This window comes from Dipteris shenzhenensis, chromosome 30 (genome assembly GCF_047967505.1).
Source record: "Dipteris shenzhenensis isolate YYH24624 ecotype China chromosome 30, Dip_SZ_1.0, whole genome shotgun sequence".
In the NCBI taxonomy this organism is placed as follows: domain Eukaryota; kingdom Viridiplantae; phylum Streptophyta; class Polypodiopsida; order Gleicheniales; family Dipteridaceae; genus Dipteris; species Dipteris shenzhenensis.
The window spans coordinates 29,798,213-29,819,316 of record NC_141625.1 but is presented as its reverse complement, the minus strand read 5'-3'; the positions used below and the strand labels follow the sequence as shown (position 1 = coordinate 29,819,316).

General features: G+C 43.3%; 1 protein-coding gene across 2 annotated transcripts in view; it reads right to left on the bottom strand.

Moving 5' to 3' along the window:
* EMB2769 (Cwf15 / Cwc15 cell cycle control family protein) overlaps positions 1–21,104 on the bottom strand; it is a 46,445-nt gene that overhangs the window by 9,017 nt on the left and 16,324 nt on the right. For both annotated transcript variants that reach the window (XM_087401576.1, XM_087401575.1), the window contains one exon: positions 8,738–8,828. In XM_087401576.1, coding sequence (XP_087257702.1) covers positions 8,738–8,828 — 91 coding nt within the window. The remainder of the gene's footprint in view (positions 1–8,737; positions 8,829–21,104) is intronic.

Genomic DNA, 21,104 nt, shown 5'->3' with positions numbered 1-21,104 from the left:
TTACTCCGAAGGGCGGTGTTTCAAGTGTGGCGATCGAGGCCACAACTTCTACGAATGCCCTCAAGCTGCCAAAAACAGCAGCAACAAAGAAGCAGCCCTCAAAAAGCCAGTTTTGGTAGTCAGCAAGGTGGAAGCACCTCCAGAAAAGGGAGCTGTAAACGACACCCATAGTTTGTTGAAAACATGGGGTCAGGTAAAGGATCAATCCGCTTTGTTTTTGTTCGATAGTGGAGCTACTCACAACTTTATTTCTCATGAGATGGCACAGAACTTGGGGATAGCCCCATAGGATAAAGGAGAAGCCTTGGAGGCAACTGCAGCCTTCAAGAACCAAGAAGAGAAGGTGTACCCCATCATCGGCAAGCTTCGGGTACACATCCAGGGGTACTTGGATCATCTACCCTTCATGGTGGCACCACTTCAAGGATCAGATGTAATTCTCGGCATGCCCTGGCATAAGCAAGTCAACCCCCGAATCGATTATGTGAAGAATATTCTAACCCTCCAACATAAGGGTAGAGATGTGAGCATTACAGCGGGAGTTTCAGGAAACACCATTCCTATGGTAAGTCATGCACGATCTCCCAATTTGCTTAAGAAAGAAGTATGTTCTTTTCTAGTGTTTGTACGCGATAAGCAACCAAGTGAAGAAAAGTCAGATCATCTCACAAAAGAAAGATTAGATTTCCTTCAGGAATTCTCTAGTTGCTTCTCTCAGGAACTTCCTAGTCACCTCCCTCCTGAGAGACCAGAGGATCACAAAATTGACTTAGTTCCAGGGTCTTCACCTCCAAATAGACCCCCATATAGAGTTAGTCAAACTCAACAAGATGAAATCTTCAAGCAAGTCCAAGAACTCTTGGACAAGGGATTGATCCAACCCAGTAGTTCTTCTTTTTGCTCTCCTGTCTTACTAGTCCAAAAGAAGGATAAAACCTTCAGGATGTGCATAGACTATAGAGCCTTAAACAAACAGACGGTTAAGAATCGTTTCCCAATTCCTCGTATAGACGATATCTTTGATCGTTTAGGAGGATTTGAAATTTTCAGCCGTATAGATCTTAAGAGTGGCTACCATCAGGTATGAGTTGTACCTGAGGACATTCATAAAACAGCCTTCCGAACCACATTTGGGCTGTATGAATATATGGTAATGCCATTTGACCTTACTAATGCCCCAGCCACGTTCAATCGACTGATGGAACGGTTGTTCAGGAACTATAGACAGTTCACTGCCGTCTTCTTTGATGACATCCTCATTTTCAGCAAGAATGAGGAAGAGCATAAGGAACATCTAAAGATTGTATTTCAAATCTTCGCTGAAAATGCTCTTCACATCAATGAGAAGAAAAGTGAGTTCTTTCTTCCTGAGATTCACTATCTTGGTCACATTATCTCACGAGAAGGTGTCCGTATGGACCCAGCCAAGATACAGACAATTGTAGAGTGGCCTGACTTGAAGAATGCTCATGAGGTAAGGTCTTTTCTAGGCCTATGCTCATATTACCGAAGGTTTATTTGGCATTTTGCTGAACTTGCAGCCCCTCTACATGATCTCACTAAGAAAAATCTGAAGTTCAGATGGACCCAAAAAGAAAAGGACTCTTTTAATGCTCTAAAGCATGCCCTGACTACAGCTCCTGTACTTATCATTCCTGACTTAAGGAAACCATTCCTAGTAGCAGCTGATGCCAGTGGCGATTGCCTTGGGGCTTCTCTTACCCAGGATGGTCATGCTGTGGCCTTTGAAAGCCGACGGCTAAGAGATGCTGAACTTCATTATGATATCTATGAAAAAGAACTCTTAGCTGTAATTCATGCTCTCAAACTTTGGAAACATTATCTTTTAGGGATAGATTTTCTTGTAAAAACTGATCATGAAAGTCTTAAATATTTTCTAACTCAACCTCTGATCAGAGAGAGACATATGAAATGGTCTACCTTTCTGCAATCATTTCATTTTCAGATACAATATACTCCTGGAAAAGAGAATGTAGTGGCTGATGCCCTTTCTCGTAGACCACGGCTTCACCATATTTCAGTTCCCTATCATGATGAGCTAACAGCCCTCAAAGAATTCTATGAGGGAGATGCTGATTTTGCTCAGCCATGGGCACATTTGAAAGATGGAGGCACCCATCATGCCTACCACATCAGGGATGGCTATTTATTCATGGAGAACAAACTATGTATCACAAAGCAGCTTAGATCTAAAGTGATAGAGGAAAGCCATAACCCACCCTATGCTGGTCATAGGGGTATTGTGGTCACTTTTTCAGCCATGGATAAATTTTTCTACTGGCCTAATATGAAAAAGGACACTGCTGCCTACATTTCAGCTTGTCTCGCATGTCAAAAAGCTAAGTATGAGAGAGGAAAACCCAAGGGTTTACTTCAGCCCCTACCCATTCCTGAGAGACCATGGGAACACATCACCATGGACTTCATTACAGGAATTCCCAGGACCAATCAAAATCATGACATGATTTGGGTGATAGTAGATCGATTCAGCAAGCAAGCCCACTTCATTCCTTGCAAAAAAAATCTCAAGGCACCTGAAGCTGCCCATTTATTTATTAGACACATCTTTAGACACCACGGCATGCCCAAGTCTATAGTATCAGATAGAGACTCAAAGTTCACTAGTAACTTCTGGCAGGCTTTGTTTGAGAACCTTGGAACTCTTCTAAGTTTCTCCTCAGCTTTTCATCCTCAAACGGATGGCCAAACTGAAGTTACGAATAGTACACTCTTGGATTTGCTGAAATTTTATGTGCATGACCAGCAAACCTTTTGGGAGAAATTCCTTCCTCTTGTGGAGTTTGCTTATAACAACACAATTCATTCCTCCACTGGAAAAGCTCCTTTCGAAATTGTATATGGTAGATCTTTACCAACTCCACTCATACAAACAAAAGAGAAAATCTTTGCCGCTGATCAATTCGTGGAGGATTATGACTCTGCTTATGCTACGGTTCGAGCAGCCATTCAAAAGGCACAGGAGAAACAAAGAGCAGCTGCAAATAAAAGACGGAGGGCGTTTGCAGTGAAAGAAGGCCAATGGGTCTTATTGAAATTTGAGAAAGCCCGGTTAAAAACCAAAGTGGGCAAAAAGCGCATCTACTTCAAGCTATCCTTCCGATATTATGGTCCTTTTCAGGTGTTGCAGGTAATAAATGATGTCTCAGTCCGATTGAGACTTCCAGAGCATTGGAAGATCCACAATGTCTTCCACGTAAGCTTGGTGAAACCCTTCATTGGGGAACCACCTCAAGAGCCCACACTGGACGATGCACCTGAAGTAGAGGACACTGAGATCTTGTTGATCCCAGAACAAATTATTTTGCATAACTTCACTACGGGACGTCGAGGCACGACTCGCAAAATGTACCTTTTGAAGTTCAGAGGGCTCCCATCCACCGATGCCCAATGGGTGGACAGAGCTACATTTCAGGAGTGTCCTGAAATCCTGGATGCTTATGAGGAAGCATTTCAGTTGCGGACAACCGAATGAAAGACGGAGGGAATGTCATCCTGCTTCAACATGTATCCACTTGCTTGGTACTATTTCTTTTTGTTTTTCAATAGTATGCTTATTAAGAAATGAAATGTTTTCCTTCTGTTCAGTTACGGACAATGGGGACTAGGTCTAGCATTTGAGGGTGGACCCCCTTGCTTGGGGTTATGGGCATTAGTGACCCACAAGAGTGATGGCCTCTCTTTGAGAGGGACATCTAGAAACCACACCCCACCCGAGTACCCAAACATGGGACCAATCAAATGCACAGATTGCATACCGACCTAGGAACCATTCAAGAGAATGTTCCCTGAGCTTTGGGTGTGGGCCTGGCAGCATGCCAAGAGTAATGGAGATACAAGATAAGACGACAAACAAATGAGCTCAGTATGGCTCAGTTATGACCTTAGAGTACGTCAATAGATAGTCTAAGCTGTTAGGAACCCGTGGGTGCGATCAGAATTAAATTCTGACAACTTTGAAATTTTAGGGTTTTTGGGAGTGACGTGGCAGCTGACACGTGGCAGACTGCCACATGGAATCTGAGCTGGCAGGTCAGACCACCTGTCCCACACATGTGGCAGCATGCATGGCAAGTGGCAGGGCATGCAGGCCAAGTGTTTGGCCCCAAATCTGGTAGATTTAGGGCAAGTGGTGGGCTGTCCTCTTTGGGACTGCAGCCCACCAAAAATCTGGGACAAGTGTCCACCTTCCACTCTAGGTCTAGGGGGGGGCTGAGCTTATAAAAGAAGGCCTCTCCCCTTCATTCCACACATGAAAATTTCGTCACTTTTCTTCTCCCTCCTTTTAGATGATGCTACAGAACCTCTCCAGCTCCTTGGGTGCAGCCAGCTTCTCCCCAGGCCATTCTCTCACCTCAGCAGCACTTTCTCTCTCTACAACAGCACATTCTCTCTCTACAGTTCCAGCGCCTTCTCTCCAGAAATCTGCCTCCTCTCAGCTCTTGTGAAACAGCAGCAGCATCCTCTCTCCTTCACCTAGCCTGGAGCAGCCACAGCCCCTTTCTCTCTCCTGCTGCAGTCTTTCTCTCTCTTCTGCAGAATTTCTCTCTCTACTGTTCCAGCCCATTTCCCTTGCAGAAATCTGCCTTTCTGTGCACCTCTGGAACAGCAGCAGCTCCTCTCTTACATCTCCTCCCTTGGGATCAGCATTGGCACTCTCTCTCTACAGCTATCACTCCATAAAAGCTTTCTCTCTCTCTAGCCTACAGGCTGTTTTTCTAAGCTGTTCCCATTCCAGCCCCATTTCCACACTCCCCTCACCCAAGGTAGCTTCAGAGGCATCAAGGACTTCATCTACAAAAGGGTCAAGTCACGAAGGGAGCCTGTATTGTCAAGTTTATCTCATTTACAGCACTATTTCATGTTGTTTCTACTATCTTTCTAGAAACTAGTGCTTGTCTCTAATGTTGGATGTAAGTTGTGATTGTTGCAGGCTTCTTCCTTGTGGATTGGGCAAGCCAAGAGCTGAAACCTGAGCTTGGAGTCCTCCTTTTTGTTGTCTACCTTGTACATATGCTCTTGAGTCTTGTATCTAGGTCCTAGGTTTTCACTGAGTTCATCAGTTTGGAAGGTGCATTGCACCTTGGTCTTGTATCTCCATTTTCAAGAATAAAGTGAGCCTGGATAAGGGGGGGGCCCCGTCTTGGCCCCTCAATCATATTGCATTCTCCAATGATGTCACTTTGTGTTTAAGCTGTATAAGTCTTAATTCCAGCTTAATTGCAAACTCTTAAGTTCAAGTATATGTGTTTGGCAACTCGCAATCATCTCATTCAAATGCCTCTGCAAAATCCGTTGTCTAAATTGATAGAAAGCACTGAGTAGTTTACAGATTTGCAGGTTCCTCTTCCAGCACAAAATGATCCCACTATTCATGATGCACTGATTGAAGAAAGAGCTGTCAATAGACAGCAAAGGCAAGTTCCCAGATGGCTTCTTGACACATTGAGGGACAGCAAACAAGATCAACCTCTTGCTGCACGGACAAGATCAGGGAATAGACAGATCATGGTCACTTTCTTGAGTTTGCACTCCTTGTTACAGCTTTCAATGAAGAGCCTTTGTGCCATAAAGATGCTTTTGACAGCAAAGAGTGGATGGATGCAATGAGAGCTGAGCTATAATCTATTGCCAAAAATGACACATGGGAATCAATAGATCTCCCTCCCGGCAAGCATGCCATTATTGGTACCCGGTGGGTCTACAAATTAGAAAGGAAATCTGATGGCAGCATAGATCGACACAAAGCCCCTCCTTGTTGCTAAAGAGTATGCCCAACAACTTTTGCTCCCACTTCCAAGATTACTACTATTAGATGTGTCATTGCCATTGCAGCCCATCACCATTGGCAAGTACACCAACTTGACATCAAGACTGCCTTTCTTCATGGGGATCTGCAGGAAGATGTTTATGTAACACAACCTCTTGGCTTTGAGGTTGTTGGCTCTGAAAACAAGGTATGCCGGCTGAGAAAAGCCCTTATGGTTTGAAGCAGGCACCCCGGGCATGGTATGCTAAAATTCATGCACACTTAACTATCCCTTGGTTTTCAGAATAGCCCCACAGAGCCCACTCTTTATGTCCGTGGGAGTGGATCTGATTTTTTAGTGCTGATTTTATACGTGGATGACATGCTGATTACGGGCCCTCATATTCAGCATATTGCAGCTTTCAAGGCTGATTTGCAGCAAGCTTTTGAAATGTCAGACATGGGACAACTACACTATTATTTGGGCATTCAGTTTGCTCATGTTGAGGGGGGTATCATGATGTCACAGTCCAAGTATATTGGACAGCTCCTTGATCGTTTTCAGTTTGAGAATTGCGAGCCAATCTCTACTCCAGTGGACCCTGGCTTCAAATTTTCAGCTCATGATGGGAGTCCACCATGTGATATCACTCTTTACCAGTAGGCTGTTGGATGTCCCATTTACTTATGCTACACCAGACCTAACTTACAGTATGCAATATCCCAGCTCAGCACGTTCATGCACATGCCCAGTTCATAGCATTGGCAGGCAGTGAAGAGAGTCTTCACATATCTCAGAGGCACTCAAGATTTAGCCCTCTCTTATGGTGATCAGGGTTCACTTACCATGCATGCTTACACGAATAGTGACTGGGCAAGTTGTTCTGACACCAAAGTTTCACATACCGGCAACTGTTTTTTGCTTGGCAGTTCATGTATCTCTTGGCTCAGCAAGAAGCAACCAACAATTGCCACATCCAGCTGTGAGGCTAAGTACAAGGCAGCCTTCACCGCTATAGTAGAGTGTGTCTGGCTTCGACAATTACTTACAAATCTTGGTATTTGCCAGACACCCTCCACTATGGTCTACACTGATAGCCAGAGTGCTTTGGCCATTCCGCGTAATCCAGCGTTTCATGCGCGTACCAAGCATATTGAAGTTCACTATTCGAGAGCGGTTGTCTGCAGGAGACATAAAGTTATCCTACCTTCCCACAAAGGACAACATAGCAGATATGTTTACAAAGGCACTTCCTCGTCCCAAGTTCGAAATCTTTCGATAGGCTTTACACTTGGTTCCCTTTGTTACATGATCTGGCATACCTTGTACATTCATAGGTGGCTATATTCTGTTGGACGAACATGTGCCACCATGACCAGAAAATACCAAATATTCTGAGACGTTTCCAAAATACTTCAGCCCATACCATGAAGGGGGGTTTGTAGGCCATCCTCTCTCGATAGTATTGATGCCCTCTCGGCCCTTGTATGTGCCATGTAGCTTTAGTTATTGGAACTTAGGTCACCTAATACTTTTAGTGTCTTATGACACCTAGTACTAGTGATACCACTAGGACACTAGGTCCTAGGGTTCTCTTTTATAGTACTTTGTACTTTCATTTTCCACTAGTTGATGTGACGGCTTCCACTTCTTGCTCCACTCTTGTGCATCCTTTTGCTTCCGTGAGCCTATAGCATGGCAATTGAAGGCCGTTGATTAGCACATGGAGGTCAAGGAGATTGGCGGTGTTCGTGGCGGTGATCTTCAACAAGAATGCTTGGCACAGTTATGTATCGGTCAAACTCTCTCAATGAGAGTCGATATAGTGCGGTCTCCCATCTAGTAGCAAAGAATGTCTTGAGCAGCTGCTCTTAGGGTCCTTAGATAAGTCGCTCTCTGTGTGAGCAATTGTTGACTTTGTAAAGAGCCTACAAACCCAGTAGGGTTGCGGCTGTCAAGTCCTGTAGGGTCTCTCTTTCCATGATAATATACTGCGGTTTTATAGTTGAGCTTCTTACTTGTGTTGATAATTCAGGAGACGTATTGCAACACTTTCTACAGTTCGATTTGTAGCCTTGTTCAATTTCATGCACTTGTGGTATTTTGTAGCTTTGATTTTTAGCTCCAAAAAGTCAAAACATAAAGCTGTTTTCTCAACTTTAAGCAATTTACATCTATCCTTGAAAAATTCAGCCAATAGCTTTTTGATTCTAGACTTCAGATCTTCCAGCTCGATCTTTGTGTGAAATCATCGGTTTGAAGGAGAATAGGAGACTATTTCTTGAATTCTTTGAGAGGAATTACAAAATTTTACACCACGAATCACTCCTACAGAGTCATTTAAAATCCAGCTTTAGTGGGAGGGGACATTTGCCTCCTTTTAATAAGTCCCTCCAAAGTTCATGGACACTAGGCAACACGGCTTTGAAGCAGTAGCTTAGCCTATTTGTCCATTTGTCTATTTGGTTTATAAAAGTATATTTGTCCTACAATCCTTTTAAAACATGTCAATTTCAACAGAAGTCCCATGCTTACTAAAAGTCCCAAAACAATTATTAGGGAACATCTAATATGAGAACAGAAAGAGACAAGGTCTAGATGGGCATGCCAACCAACATATTCAAAGCTTCCGTTCTCCACAGACCAACAAAGCCGACAAAGGGGAGGGAGAATAAAATGGGGGCTCTACAAATGCATCCGTGTGCAGATATAAAAAGGGGGATCTAAGCGTGGGCAAAAGAGAAAGAGAGAGAGAGAGAGAGAGAGAGAGAGAGAGAGAGAGAGAGAGAAGCATGGGCATAAGAGAGAGAGAGAGAGGCAGCTTATGCTTGGGTACCTATGGATTCATGAATGTCTCTTTACTAGAGAGTTTAGCTCTAAAGGCATAGAGACATTGTCATGTGAGAATCTCTGAAAACATAGAAATGTAAAGAAAGTAAATCACAAACCTTCCTCAATTTCTCCTCAGCCCTCTCCTTCTTTATACGCTCCAATTCAGCAAGCAACGCTGCTGTATCGTCCTCTTCATCATCATTGTCACTGCACATTCATGGAAACAGCTTATCATCTTTTCAAATAAACCTTCAGGGGAGAGAGAGAGAGAGAGAGGAGGACGAAGGACGGGAGTGTGGAGTACATGGGGTCAGTATTTGGTCAGTCTAGTTTATATCATTTTTACCAAAGGCTACTCCCTCATCAAAACCAGTTAAGCCAGAAAAGCGCAGTTTGCACCCACTCTAGGAGTGAAAGGACAAAAGTTCACAGAAAACAGGGAGTTTAGTAGAACAAAGACTCATGGGAGAAAACAACATTTGTGAGGGAGCTCCCCAGAGTAGATGTAGTGTCCTCAGAAGCCACATATTAAAGGAAACATAGAAAAGGTTTTCCGTATCCCACCAAAAGTGTAAATTCAGATAAATTGGTTACAAAGACCAAGGCAGGGGTATTATCAAATGGTTCAAGTGACACTACAAAGGGGCCAAGCTTCACACATAGAAATTTTAAAATGGCAAGACCCAGATTTCGAACGGAAGGAAAGAGCCAAGACTCCAAGAACCAACAAGAAACAGATTGGAAACTGAAGGCCTCTGTAGAACCCTTGCCCAGGAAATGGCTCACACTGCTAAGCACGTAAATACAGATTCAACTTGCAGATGGTTCAAGGATTTATTGCAGTACCAAAATAGTGAACCTGTGAACAAGGATCACTGTAGGGTACCAGCAGACAGAAGGAACTTGCGGCTGAACCAGAAACTCTGCTCCACAAGGCTGTAGGAGAGGCTTAGGTGGGCAGGACATGCACGAAACAATTCGCCACATAGGATTTGAGAGGGACTTCTGAGTATTAAAATGAAAAAGGGGGAGGGGTTTATATAGGACACTGTACTGGCCGCCTTCTTCAGTCTGTCAGAGGACTGGCCTGGTTGACTGGCTGACTGGAACAGACCAGGTCTGTGTGACCTGGCTGCTGGCCTATAAACACTCCTGGGCCTTCGTTACCCAGATCTGGGACTGCTCCTGGCAACCCAGAGAAGCCTTAGGCCTAAGTCTGCCAAAGTCTGCAGCAAACTGCTGCAGACAGCAGAGTCTTCAGGCCCTGATATACATAACTGAGAGGCTTAGGTGGGCAGGAAGCACGAAACAATTCGCATAGGCTTTGAGGGGGAGGGGTTTATATAGGACACTGTACTGACCACATTCTTCAGTCTGTCAGCAGACTGACCTGGTTGACTAGCTCACTGGAACAGACCAGGTCTGTGTGACCTGGCTGCTGGCCTATAAAGCCTCACTCCTGGGCCTTCATTGCCCAGATCTGGGACTGCTCCTGGCAGCCTTAGGCCTAAGTCTGCCAAAGTCTGCAGCAAACTGCTGAAGACAGTGTCTTCAGGCCCTGATATACATAGCTCAAAAAGGATTCTTCCCTCCTGGTGCCTGCCCTAAATCTAGGGCATAACAACGCCTATTACAAAAAACCCAGGGCAGCCCTAATGCTCCCGTGATAAAGGGCCTCACAGGCAGGCGCTGCCCTCTTCCAACAGCCCCTCTCAGTGTGTGGCTGTGGGCCTACACCCACACGCTGAAGCCTTCGTCAGGAGATCGGTTACATCTCCTTCATTGCTCCACCACCTGATCTTCAATCAGCTTACAGATGAAATGACAGTCCACCTCAATGTGTTTTGTGGGGCACTGGATTGTGTACAATAGCAATGCAACTATTGCCGTCACAGTAGATTGCTGCAGAATCATCCTGTGTGTCCCCCACATCTGATAACAACTGTCTGCACCAGGTAGCTTCGCACAATCTTGTAGTGCGGTACTCTGAGAGTGCCACAGTCTGTTGTTTCTTACTTGACCAGGAAATGAGTCCAGAGCCAAGTAAACCTGTGGTAGACCCTCATGTCCTCCCAATCTGAGTTGGTGTATCCTTCCAGCTCAGCCCTTTGGGAGATAATTCTGAGTTCCCAACTCTCAAACCTGCAGATGATTCTGAGAACCTGCTCGAGACCAAAACTGCAAAAGATATGTCTAGGCGTGTGTTGGTGAGATAGAGAAGACATCCCACCAACTGATGATGTCATGTGCCATCCACCATGGGAGAAGAGTCGTATTTGGAAAGTTTTCCTCCTCAATCCATAGGAGTAACTACTAGACTGCAATCTGCCAGCTCCACACAATACCTATGATGGCTAAGGAACACTCCATCAGCCGTTCCTTGGATCTCCGTGCTGAGGAACTAATGAAGCTTCCCAAGATCTGTCATCTCAAATTCATTTTGAGGCCGACCCTGTGTATCTCATTTTCTGATAATTTCCAGAGAGGATAAGGTCATCGACATATAATACGAGCAAAGACAAGATCACCTTGTACACGTGTATAGGTTGGCATCCGATGAACACCAAGTGAGTTGAATACATAGTTTCTAGGAGTTTTTGAAACGGTGATACAGAACACGGCAGGAAATGTTGTTTTGGAGTTTCATCCACCGGAAGAAATGGTGTTTCAGTATGTTAAGGTTAATAAAGTATATATATACCTTTGCAAGACTAGAATATATCCAATCGTACAAATTCCGATTTTTGTTGTTCTATATATTATGTACATATATTATATCTTTGTTGTTAATAATGTATATATATTATGCATACATATATCATTAATGACGACATTACAAAAGCTAAAAGATACATCTTTGCTCGATTTCATAGGACAAAGCTGCACAAGCAGACTAAGATAGGTCTAGGAAGTAGGCTAAGTCTCAAAAAAGTAAATACAAAACATGATCCATCATCCAACAAATAAGTACTATGATGTAGTCCGGGTCAACACAAAACATGATCCATATTGGATAATAAATCTAAAACATCCTAGATGTAAGTGCTCCAAAAATCACTCCATGGAGGAGTTCAGCTTCTCGATGTCAATCTTGTCCACATTCACTTAAGAAGGCTCCGGATGCTTGGCACTCCTATAAGAAGCTGGAGCTTGCAATGACAAAACACCAACTGCTCTAGCTGGGCGGAACACCTATTTCTCTTCTTTGTATGAAAGAATACCCAAGTGCTCCAAAACCTCACATGGACCCAAATTGCAATCTTGTGAGAGCACTCGTATGGCGATGCATTTCTGTTATTGAAATGCACACACAATTAGAGATAATGTATTGTCTACATTGTATATTGCATAACAATCATTATACTATGTAGTTTGAGTATATGGGAACATGGGAGTAGAATTTCCATACTTCTCCCACCATGAGACAGGCTATAGCTGAGTCTCTCGAAGCTTTGCAGTCTCTCGACCAAAGCTCCCCGTCTTGTTGCAAAAGGCCCGAGAAATCATCTTCACTATATTTCTGCATGAGCACGTTACCACGTATCAAGTGGCTGATGTATGTCATGAACCCATCCTCTAGCTCCTCGTTCTTGTATTGCTCCTCACCTCACCACAAAGGATGCAATGCATGTGCTACTGCGTGAATTGGTTTGTGAATCACACAGTCTTCATTACATCAACCCTTTACATATCAAACCATAAGATGACAATGGACAAAAAACAAGAGTCCATAGTCAAGACCAATGTGAGTGAATTAAAGATAAGGAAAAAACAAGGGTATAAATCTTAGAAGTTAGATTCTAATTTCTTAGTGAGAAATTGTCACGGGGACGTGAAATTCTAAGTACTTTAATGTACTACAAAACCGTGACAACTTTGGTTTTAAAAGTCCACGCGTGGGCTTAATAATGTGTAATTAAACGCGGCATGGTGCCTAGCACATAAGCATAATTAATCCCTAGGCCCAAAGGCATTCCAAGAAATTAAAAGAGTAGTTGTTGGAAAATGATGATGAGGCATTTTTAATGGGCCCCCTAGAGGGCCATGTACCTTCAGTGGCCCCCCTAGCGTTCAAAGTGGCTCTAGTGCCTTCTACATGCTCCTTTGCCATTCCTGGACCTTCCTAGGCCTTCTAAACTTCACATGTGTGGTTTTCTCTCTCATCTTCTCCCTTTGTTGAGATTTTGGACTGGTTTTTCAGCCTCCTTCAGCTGAATTCCGTTTTTCTTCATAACTCCTCACCCGTTTGGATTCCTCAACTTCCATTTGGCCCGATGGCTTCCCCTCTGCCTCCCCTTCGTAGTGATATGCTTTTCCCTCCGTGCGTTTGGTAGAACGGGCAGAGCTGAGCACTTCTTTTGCTGGTCGAATTTGCAAAAGTGGCTTTTTCTGGACCTTTTTGCTTCTACCGCCTCCTGAGCCTCTCCTCCAGCTTTCTGTTGAATTTCGAGTGGTCCCACGCGTTGGTTGACTAGTTTTTCTCAATTTTGGAGGACTTTCCAGCGATGAAACTTCTCCAAAACCTTCTCAATGCATTCCTCTCTGAAGCACGATTCTTTTGAGCCCAATAACTCCCATTTCTTCGCAACAGAAGTGCTTCTTTTCGCATTTTTTAGTGGAATTCTTGCTGGTCGGCTCTTGTAAATGCTCTTTCTTCATGCTTTTGCACTCCTCTTTGGCTGAGAATGCAATTGGGCATTGGCTACTATGTCCTCTATGCGATTGAGGACTTGGTTCGAGTTTTCAGGGCTTGGTGAGTTGTGATTTTGCTGCTCCAATTTCTTTTTGCCATAAGCTATTGGTTGGCCTCGTGTGCCGCCTCTTTCTCGGCTCACAGGTGCCCAGGCAGTGCTACATGAGTCATTCTTTGGTTGGATACTTTGCTGATTTTATTTTGGAGCTTTGAAAAGCTTTGTGAATGCCATCTGGAAACCACTCAAAGAGAGTGCAGCTGGGGTGCAGTGTGATTGCATCTGGACAGCCAATGGAATTGCACTCGGAAAAGAGAATGCCTTTGGATTGAGCCTATGGCGTAAGTGCACTTATGTGATGGTGTTCTATGCTTGAAAGCCTTGCGAAGGCTTAGTGAATTGGGGCTGCGTGCTCAGTTGTAGGGAAGGTCTCCCAGATGCAACTTGTAATCATTTCATTGTGAAATATAAAGAAATACCGAAAGGGACGCCACGGTGTTTGGGGCCAATCGGGTGCACTTGTCTATGTCTGTTGAGCAGGGGCATTCTAGCCTCCATCCCTTTTTCAGTGGTTTTGTTTGTGAACAAATGGGTAAATGTCAAATGGTGATCATGCAATGGTTAATGGTTGTGATATATGCTTTGTGAGTTGTAAATAAGTGCTGAAGTGATTAAAGGTTTAGTTCCACTGCCCTCTGAGTGATTAGAGGCCGGTTTCATTGGTTCCATTGCCGGGATACCACACACTCTTTCTCAAGAGGTGGGCCTCGGTAGTTTGGTGGAAGGATATCTTTGCTGCACTTTTTGACAGCTGAATATTACAACCATAAACATGGTGAGTACCCATGAGCAAGAGAGCTACACAACTCCTAAAAGGAGAAGGCAAGAAAGCCTTAATGATCCAGCTAGTCTACAGTTGCAGGGAGCACAACAAATGCCTTTTGAGCAGGCCACACATGAAGCTACAACTGAGCTCAATGATGATACTAGTTCTAGCAGTGAGTCAGATGATGCTACTATGTTGAATGCATAGCTTGCAAGTGTAGTGACTGCTTTGACTCAGTTGGCTCAAAATTTGGCTCAGATTGTGCAAACAAATGCCAAGAAGAAGAAGAAATCAAGAAAGCACAAGCACGGAAAGAGTCAGTACACACATGCATCAGCTTCTCATGGCGGACCGCACACTCATGCATCAGTTTCCCATGAGGGACAGCCATCAAAAATGACTCAGAAGGTGACTTCCAAGAGAGAGGAATCACCCAAAAGAGCACTTGAGAAAGAGGTACAAAAAGTACAGCCAGTGCAACAGTATGAGCAGCCAGCACAAGGCCTTGGTTTGGGTACTTCTACTCCTCAAAATAATAATGTGCAGTCCATAAATGTGGCTCAACCACCTCAGCCATATTTGAGGCAGCAACCTGAATATTTTGGTACAGATTCTATCTTTGATGCTATGTTGATTGCACCGCCAATTGGGCATAGAAAGCAAGCCATGTATGACAATGTGGGAATGCAGCCAGGCATGCAAGCCACAGCATATGCTCCCATGCCTAATGTTCAGCCAAGCATGGCTCTCCCTAGTGAAGGGAATGCTGCAAATATACAGCCATCTTCGGGACAGCAGCCAATATCAAATGTATATAAAGAATTTAAGGATGGTGGTTCTCATGTCAAGTTTGTTACATATAATGGAGTACAGGACAGGTACAAAGCCCTCACATTCCTTCAACAGTTTGATGCTGCATTTCTTGGGGGTTTGTTTACAGAAGCATCCAAGATGAGGAAGGTTGCCACATTTTTGAAAGGCAATGCACTTAAGTGGTACACCAACCTTATGCTTCATGGAGATGCACCTGCTACTTGGCTGGAATTTAAGCAAGTGTTCTCTTCTACTTGGCTTACTCCAACTTTTGAAGTTGAAGTACTTTCACACTTGCATGACTTGTCATACAAACTTTGCAAGAATCTTGATGATTACACCAAGAGATTTTGGGATGTTTTGCTGCCATTGAGCTCTTACAGGCATGTTTCTTTGAAAGAGCAAATAGAGAGGTACTGTTGTGGATTGCTTAGTGAGCTACATGATTATTGCATCAAAACCAAGGTGGGTTCTATGACTCAATTAATTGAGAATGCAAGGACAGCATATGCATGGATGCAGGAGAAGAATTTGGGCTTTATGGACAGCAAGAAAGAAGACAACAAACGGGCTGCCAAACACCAGGATAAGGACATCAAATCTGAAAATAAAAATTATGGCAAACGACTGTTTCAAAAGGGAGGAAAAGCCCAATTCAAAGCTGGTCAAAGGCGTGGACAGCCTAATAAACAGCCCCATACCAAGTTATCTGATGAAGAGAAAAAGTCACTCATGGAGCAAAACAAATGTTTTATATGCAAAGGAGAGGGACACCGCTCTTATGATTGCCCATTCAAGAAAAGAGACAAGTCAGATGATGATAAGAATGGTGATAAACAGGCTGATCGGAAGGGCAAAAAGCCTAAACCTTCCGCAGGACTTCTTCCAGATGTGATTGGGAGTTTGCCACATGCACATGATGAAGAGGAAATGAAAAAGACTGAGATGTGCAGAGCATAGGGAAAAATCAGAAATCAGAATTGTTTGTTTTTCTTTGATTCTGGGGCAAAGGCAAATTTCATAACTCCTGATATGGCAGGAAGGCTTGGCATCAAGCCTGAGGAAATAGGGCCATCCGGCATGTGTGATATGGCCAACCCTAAACTCAACACACCTGTCACTCCTATCATTGGCAAGTTGAGGATGCATATCCAGGGATATCAGGATACAGAGGACTTCTGAAGATTTCTTTAACTCATAGAGGCAAAAATCATGTACTTGATGTAAAGTTGAAAGGGGAGTCCATCCCTGTAGTTTCAGCTTCTTGTATTTCCAATGTAATGAAGCCTCATATTTCAGCATACTTGATTTTTGTCAAAGAGGACAGCCAACCAGTTCAGGAACGCTCTACTCTTTCTGCTTTAGATAGAGAAAGGGCTGCTTTTATTTCAGATTTTCAGGATTGTTTCTCAGATGCACTTCCTCAAGAATTACCTCCCAAGAGGCCCGAGGATCATCAAATTGATATAATTCTAGGAAGCTCACCGCCTAATATACCTCTCTATTGTGTCAATAAGGCACAACAAGAAGAGATAATGTCACAAGTGAAGGAACTCTTGGAAAAGGAATTAATACAGCCAAGTAATTCTCCTTACCGTTCCCCTGTGTTGCTTGTGCAAAAGAAGGATGGTAGTTGGAGAATGTGTATTGATTATAGGGCTTTAAATAAAGTCACAATTAAGAACCGTTTTCCAATTCCACGCATTGATGATATATTGGATCGGTTGGAAGGTTCCTCAATGTTCAGTCGTATTGACCTTAAAAGTGGATACCATCAAATAAGGATACGGCCTGAAGATGTTTACAAGACTGCCTTCCGCACTTCATTTGGCTTATATGAGTTCCTTGTGATGCCTTTTGGTTTGACTAATGCACCTGCCACTTTCAATAGAATGATGGACAGAATTTTTAGAGCACAGAGAAAGTTTGTGGGCACTTTCTTCGATGGCATCATTGTGTTCTCTAAAAATGAGCAGGAGCACAGGAAACACCTCACTATTGTGTTTCAAGAGTTGAAAAGACACAAGCTATTAATAAACACCAAGAAAAGTGAGTTCTTTATGCATGAGATTCATTTTCTCGGTCATATAGTATCAAAGGATGGAGTCAAGATGGATCCTGCAAAAGTTGAGGGCATAAGGAGTTGGCCAATTTTAAAAAATATGCATGAAGTCAAAAGCTTTCTTGGGTTGTGTTCATACTATCTTTTCAGATAATTTTCTTTGCGTGAGAAAATATCTAAGTGACTGATGATCTGTCTGCACATAAAAATCAGCTCCAAGAAGGTAATGTTTCCATGTGGTCAAAGCATGTATCACTGCTAACATTTCCTTCTCGTATGTCTGCAAGTACAATTCAGCATCTTTGAGAACTCTACTCTCATATGCAACCACTCTGCCATCCTGCATCAAAGTGCCTCCTATGCTGTTCCCACATGCATCACAAGTTACAGCAAAGGGTTTTGCAAGATCTGGCAAGATAATAACGGGTTCAGAACACAACTTTTGCTTCAGCTCTTCAAAAGCTGCATTTTCCTTTGGTCCCTACTGAAACGGTACAGCTTTCTTTTGTAAAGCATGCAAGGGAGAAGCAATTTCTTCAAAGTACTTTCTAAACTGTTTCATTTTCAAATTGTACATGAGCCGGGTAACAAAAATGTCGTGGCTGATGCACTTTCCAAGAAACCACAACTTGAAGCAGTCTCCAAGAAACCCAGTGTTTCAGCAGTGAGCATTGCTTACAACAATGTGTTAGATGTGATGAAAGATCAGTATGTTAATGATGCTGATTTTTCAACTATTTATGATCAGCTTTCTGATGGTCAAAGCCATGATCACTATATGTTGAAAGAGGGTTTCATTTTGATGCATGGACGACTCTGTGTCACTAATCAGATGCGACAAAAAGTCATAATGGAAAGTCATGCTCCTCCATATGCAGGACATAGGGGAATTACAACAACAATTACAGCAGTGGAGCAATACTTTTATTGGCCATCTTTGAGGAAAGACGTGGAAAAATATGTGAGAACATGCATGGTTTGTCAGAAAGTAAAGTTTGACAGGCAGAAGGCACCTGGGTTGTTACACCCTTTGCCAATTCCGGATAGACCATGGCAAAGCATAGCTATGGATTTTGTGTTTGATCTTCCACGTACTCCTACTGGACATGATGGATTGTGGACAATAATTTGCAGGTTTAGCAAACAAGCCCACTTTGTGCCAGTAAGAAAGAAAATTACAGAAGATCAAATGGCCAAATTGTTTTTGCAGCATGTCTTCAAGTATCATGGGATGCCTGAATCCATAATCAATGATAGAGATCCGAGGATGACCAGCCTCTTTTGGAGAGGACTGTTTGAAAATATGGGCACTACGCTGAATTTTTCGTCATCTTTTCACCCTCAGTCTGATGGACAATCGGAGCAGGAAAACTCTACCATCTTGGATATGTTTAAATGCTATGTCTCTAACCACAAAAGCAAATGGGAGCATTATTTGCCTTTGCTGGAATATGCTTACAATAATACGGTGCACACATCCACAGGTAAAGCACCTTTTGAAATAGTGGAAGGTGCTAGGAAGATACCTCCCATTTTGCATATAAAAGAGAAAATCTTCGAAGCTGATCGTTTTGTGGAAAGCCTTGAAGAGGCTTACAAGAAGATCAAATATGCCTTGCAAAGAAGTCAGGACAAGCAGAAAAGAGCAGCAGATAAGCACCGCAGGGAATTGGTATTCACAGAAGGTGATTGGGTTTTGCTGCGTTTTCAGAAGGCAAGGCTGAAAAATAAGAAAGGCAAGGAAAGGTTGTACACAAAGCTGAAAATGTGTTACTATGGTCCTTTCCAGGTTTCTGAAAAGATAAACGAGGTAGCTTACAGGCTGAAGTTGCCTCCGCATTGGAAGATACATAATGCCTTTCATGTGAGCTTATTAAAGCAATATCATGGAGATATTCCCGACGATTTACCTAATGAGGTGCAACCTGAAGTGGAAGAACATGATGAACTTATGTGTAAGCCATCTTTTGATGGTTCTAGTGATGCCCTATAGGCCATGGTATGTGCCTTGTAGGCATAAGTGTAGGCACTTATTGTGTTAGTGCTTACTATGCCATGTAGGACACTTAGTCCTATATGACACCTAGGACACTTAGTCCTAGGCCTAGATACAAGTACTTTGTACTTGTGTTTAGGAATCTTATCTATCTAAGTTGATGTGACTTCTTCTTCGACTCGTCCTGTACTGCACACTCTCTCTCTCTCTCTTCGTTTAGCATCTACAGTGGTATCAGAGCAGGTATTGCTCTAGCCTTCCAGCTCTCCTCAGCCGAGTACTCCATTGCTCATTGGAGGGTTTTCTACCTTGCTGGTCGACACTCTCCCAGATCTGGTTCGAGGCTCTTCATCGCTATTTGCTCCGTCGTACCTTCAGTGGTACCTGCGCTGTACATGCACGCTGAATCGCCGTACAACGTACCTTCAGTGGTATTCGCGTCGTACAACCGTACGGTTCTACTACGTACTATACATCGTCACCATACTGCCCATCGCCGTACACCGTACTGCCCGTCGCCGTACATCTGCGCATCGCTATACGGAATAAGTACCTGTGACAGCCGTACGCTCTTCTCCGTACAAGTGTACTCGCACCGTACCTGCTTTGTACAGGTTCATTTGCTCCGTACGATCATCTGCTCCATACGTTCACCTGCACATCAGCCGTCGTACAACTTGTATCTGCATTCCGTACACGTGTACTTTGAGAACAGCTGACCGTACAGCTTGTACCTGCTCCGAGTGTTTTGTACAATTTCGAAGTGCGAATCTACATTTGCAATTTGGGGCTTTTGCAAGACATTGCAAAATTTGGGGCTTTCACACATTTGCCCTCTTTTTGGCCTATTTGCCCTAAATAAATTTGGGGCTTTTGCCAAATTTGCTGTTTTTGCATCAGATTGCAGTACATTAAATCAGATTGCAGGACATTCAGTTACATTTGCAGGACATTGAGTCAGATTGGGTCACATTTGCAAAATTTCAGCAAAATTTGGGGCTTTTCTGAATTTGCCCTCTTTTTGGCTTATTTGCCCTCAATAAATTTGGGGCTTTTGCAAAATTTGCTGTTTTTGCGGTGAACATTGCCTGTCACTGTCACATTTGAGTCAGATCTGCATTTGCCCTTTGATTTGGGTCAAAAATTTGCAGATATTTGCTGTCATTTTTGGGACAGCCAGCTTATTGCAGTGATAGCCTTCAAGCTTTTGGGTTTTCAGGTCTTTTACAAGTTATCACAGTTGCTATGGCTAGGAACAATCAAGATTTATTTGGAGTTCTTCGTGAAGATGATAAGTTGGATGGCACCAACTATCCGATGTGGTCTTATCTCATGAAACATATTCTTGTTGCAAAGCATTTGTGGAATATTGTTTCTGGGGCTGATCTGAGGCCAACCAATCCTTCAGTGGTTGTTTCTACTGCTGCAGGTGGTACTTCTCCTAATGCCTCTTCCTCTAGCACTCCAGCCGTTGCTCTTCCAACTCAAGAACAGTCTAGATGGGATGCAAGAGATGCAAATGCACATTCATGCATTGCTTTATCATGCAAGAGAATCATTATTCCACACATCCGTTCTTGCAAGACAGCAAAGGATGCTTGGGATAAATTGGCTTCTCTATATCAGATTCGCAATGAAGCTCGTGTTGCATATTTGAGAAGGCAATTACAGGAAGTGAATATGAATGAAGGTGAGTCAATGGATGCATATTTGACAAAGGTCAAGGACCTCATGGAACAGCTTGCCAACATTGATGAAATGGTGCCAAATTCACAGCTTGTCAGTACTACATTGAATGGACTACCAGATACATATCAAGGGTTTGCTACAACCCTTCGATTAGTGGCCATGGGTAATCCAGACCACTATTCTTTTGATCAGCTTGTTACTTTGCTTTTGCAAGAAGAGCAAAGTAGAGCTAACAGACAAGCAATTATTCCTGATCATGCATTTGCTTCACAGCAAACAGGAAGAGGCAAGGTTTCCAAGCCTATGAACAAGCCAAAATCTGCGCATAGCAGCTGCAATTCCTCTACACATAGCAGCTGTAATTCCTCCCCTGCATCTAAAAATACAGCAGATAAAGGAAAGAAGA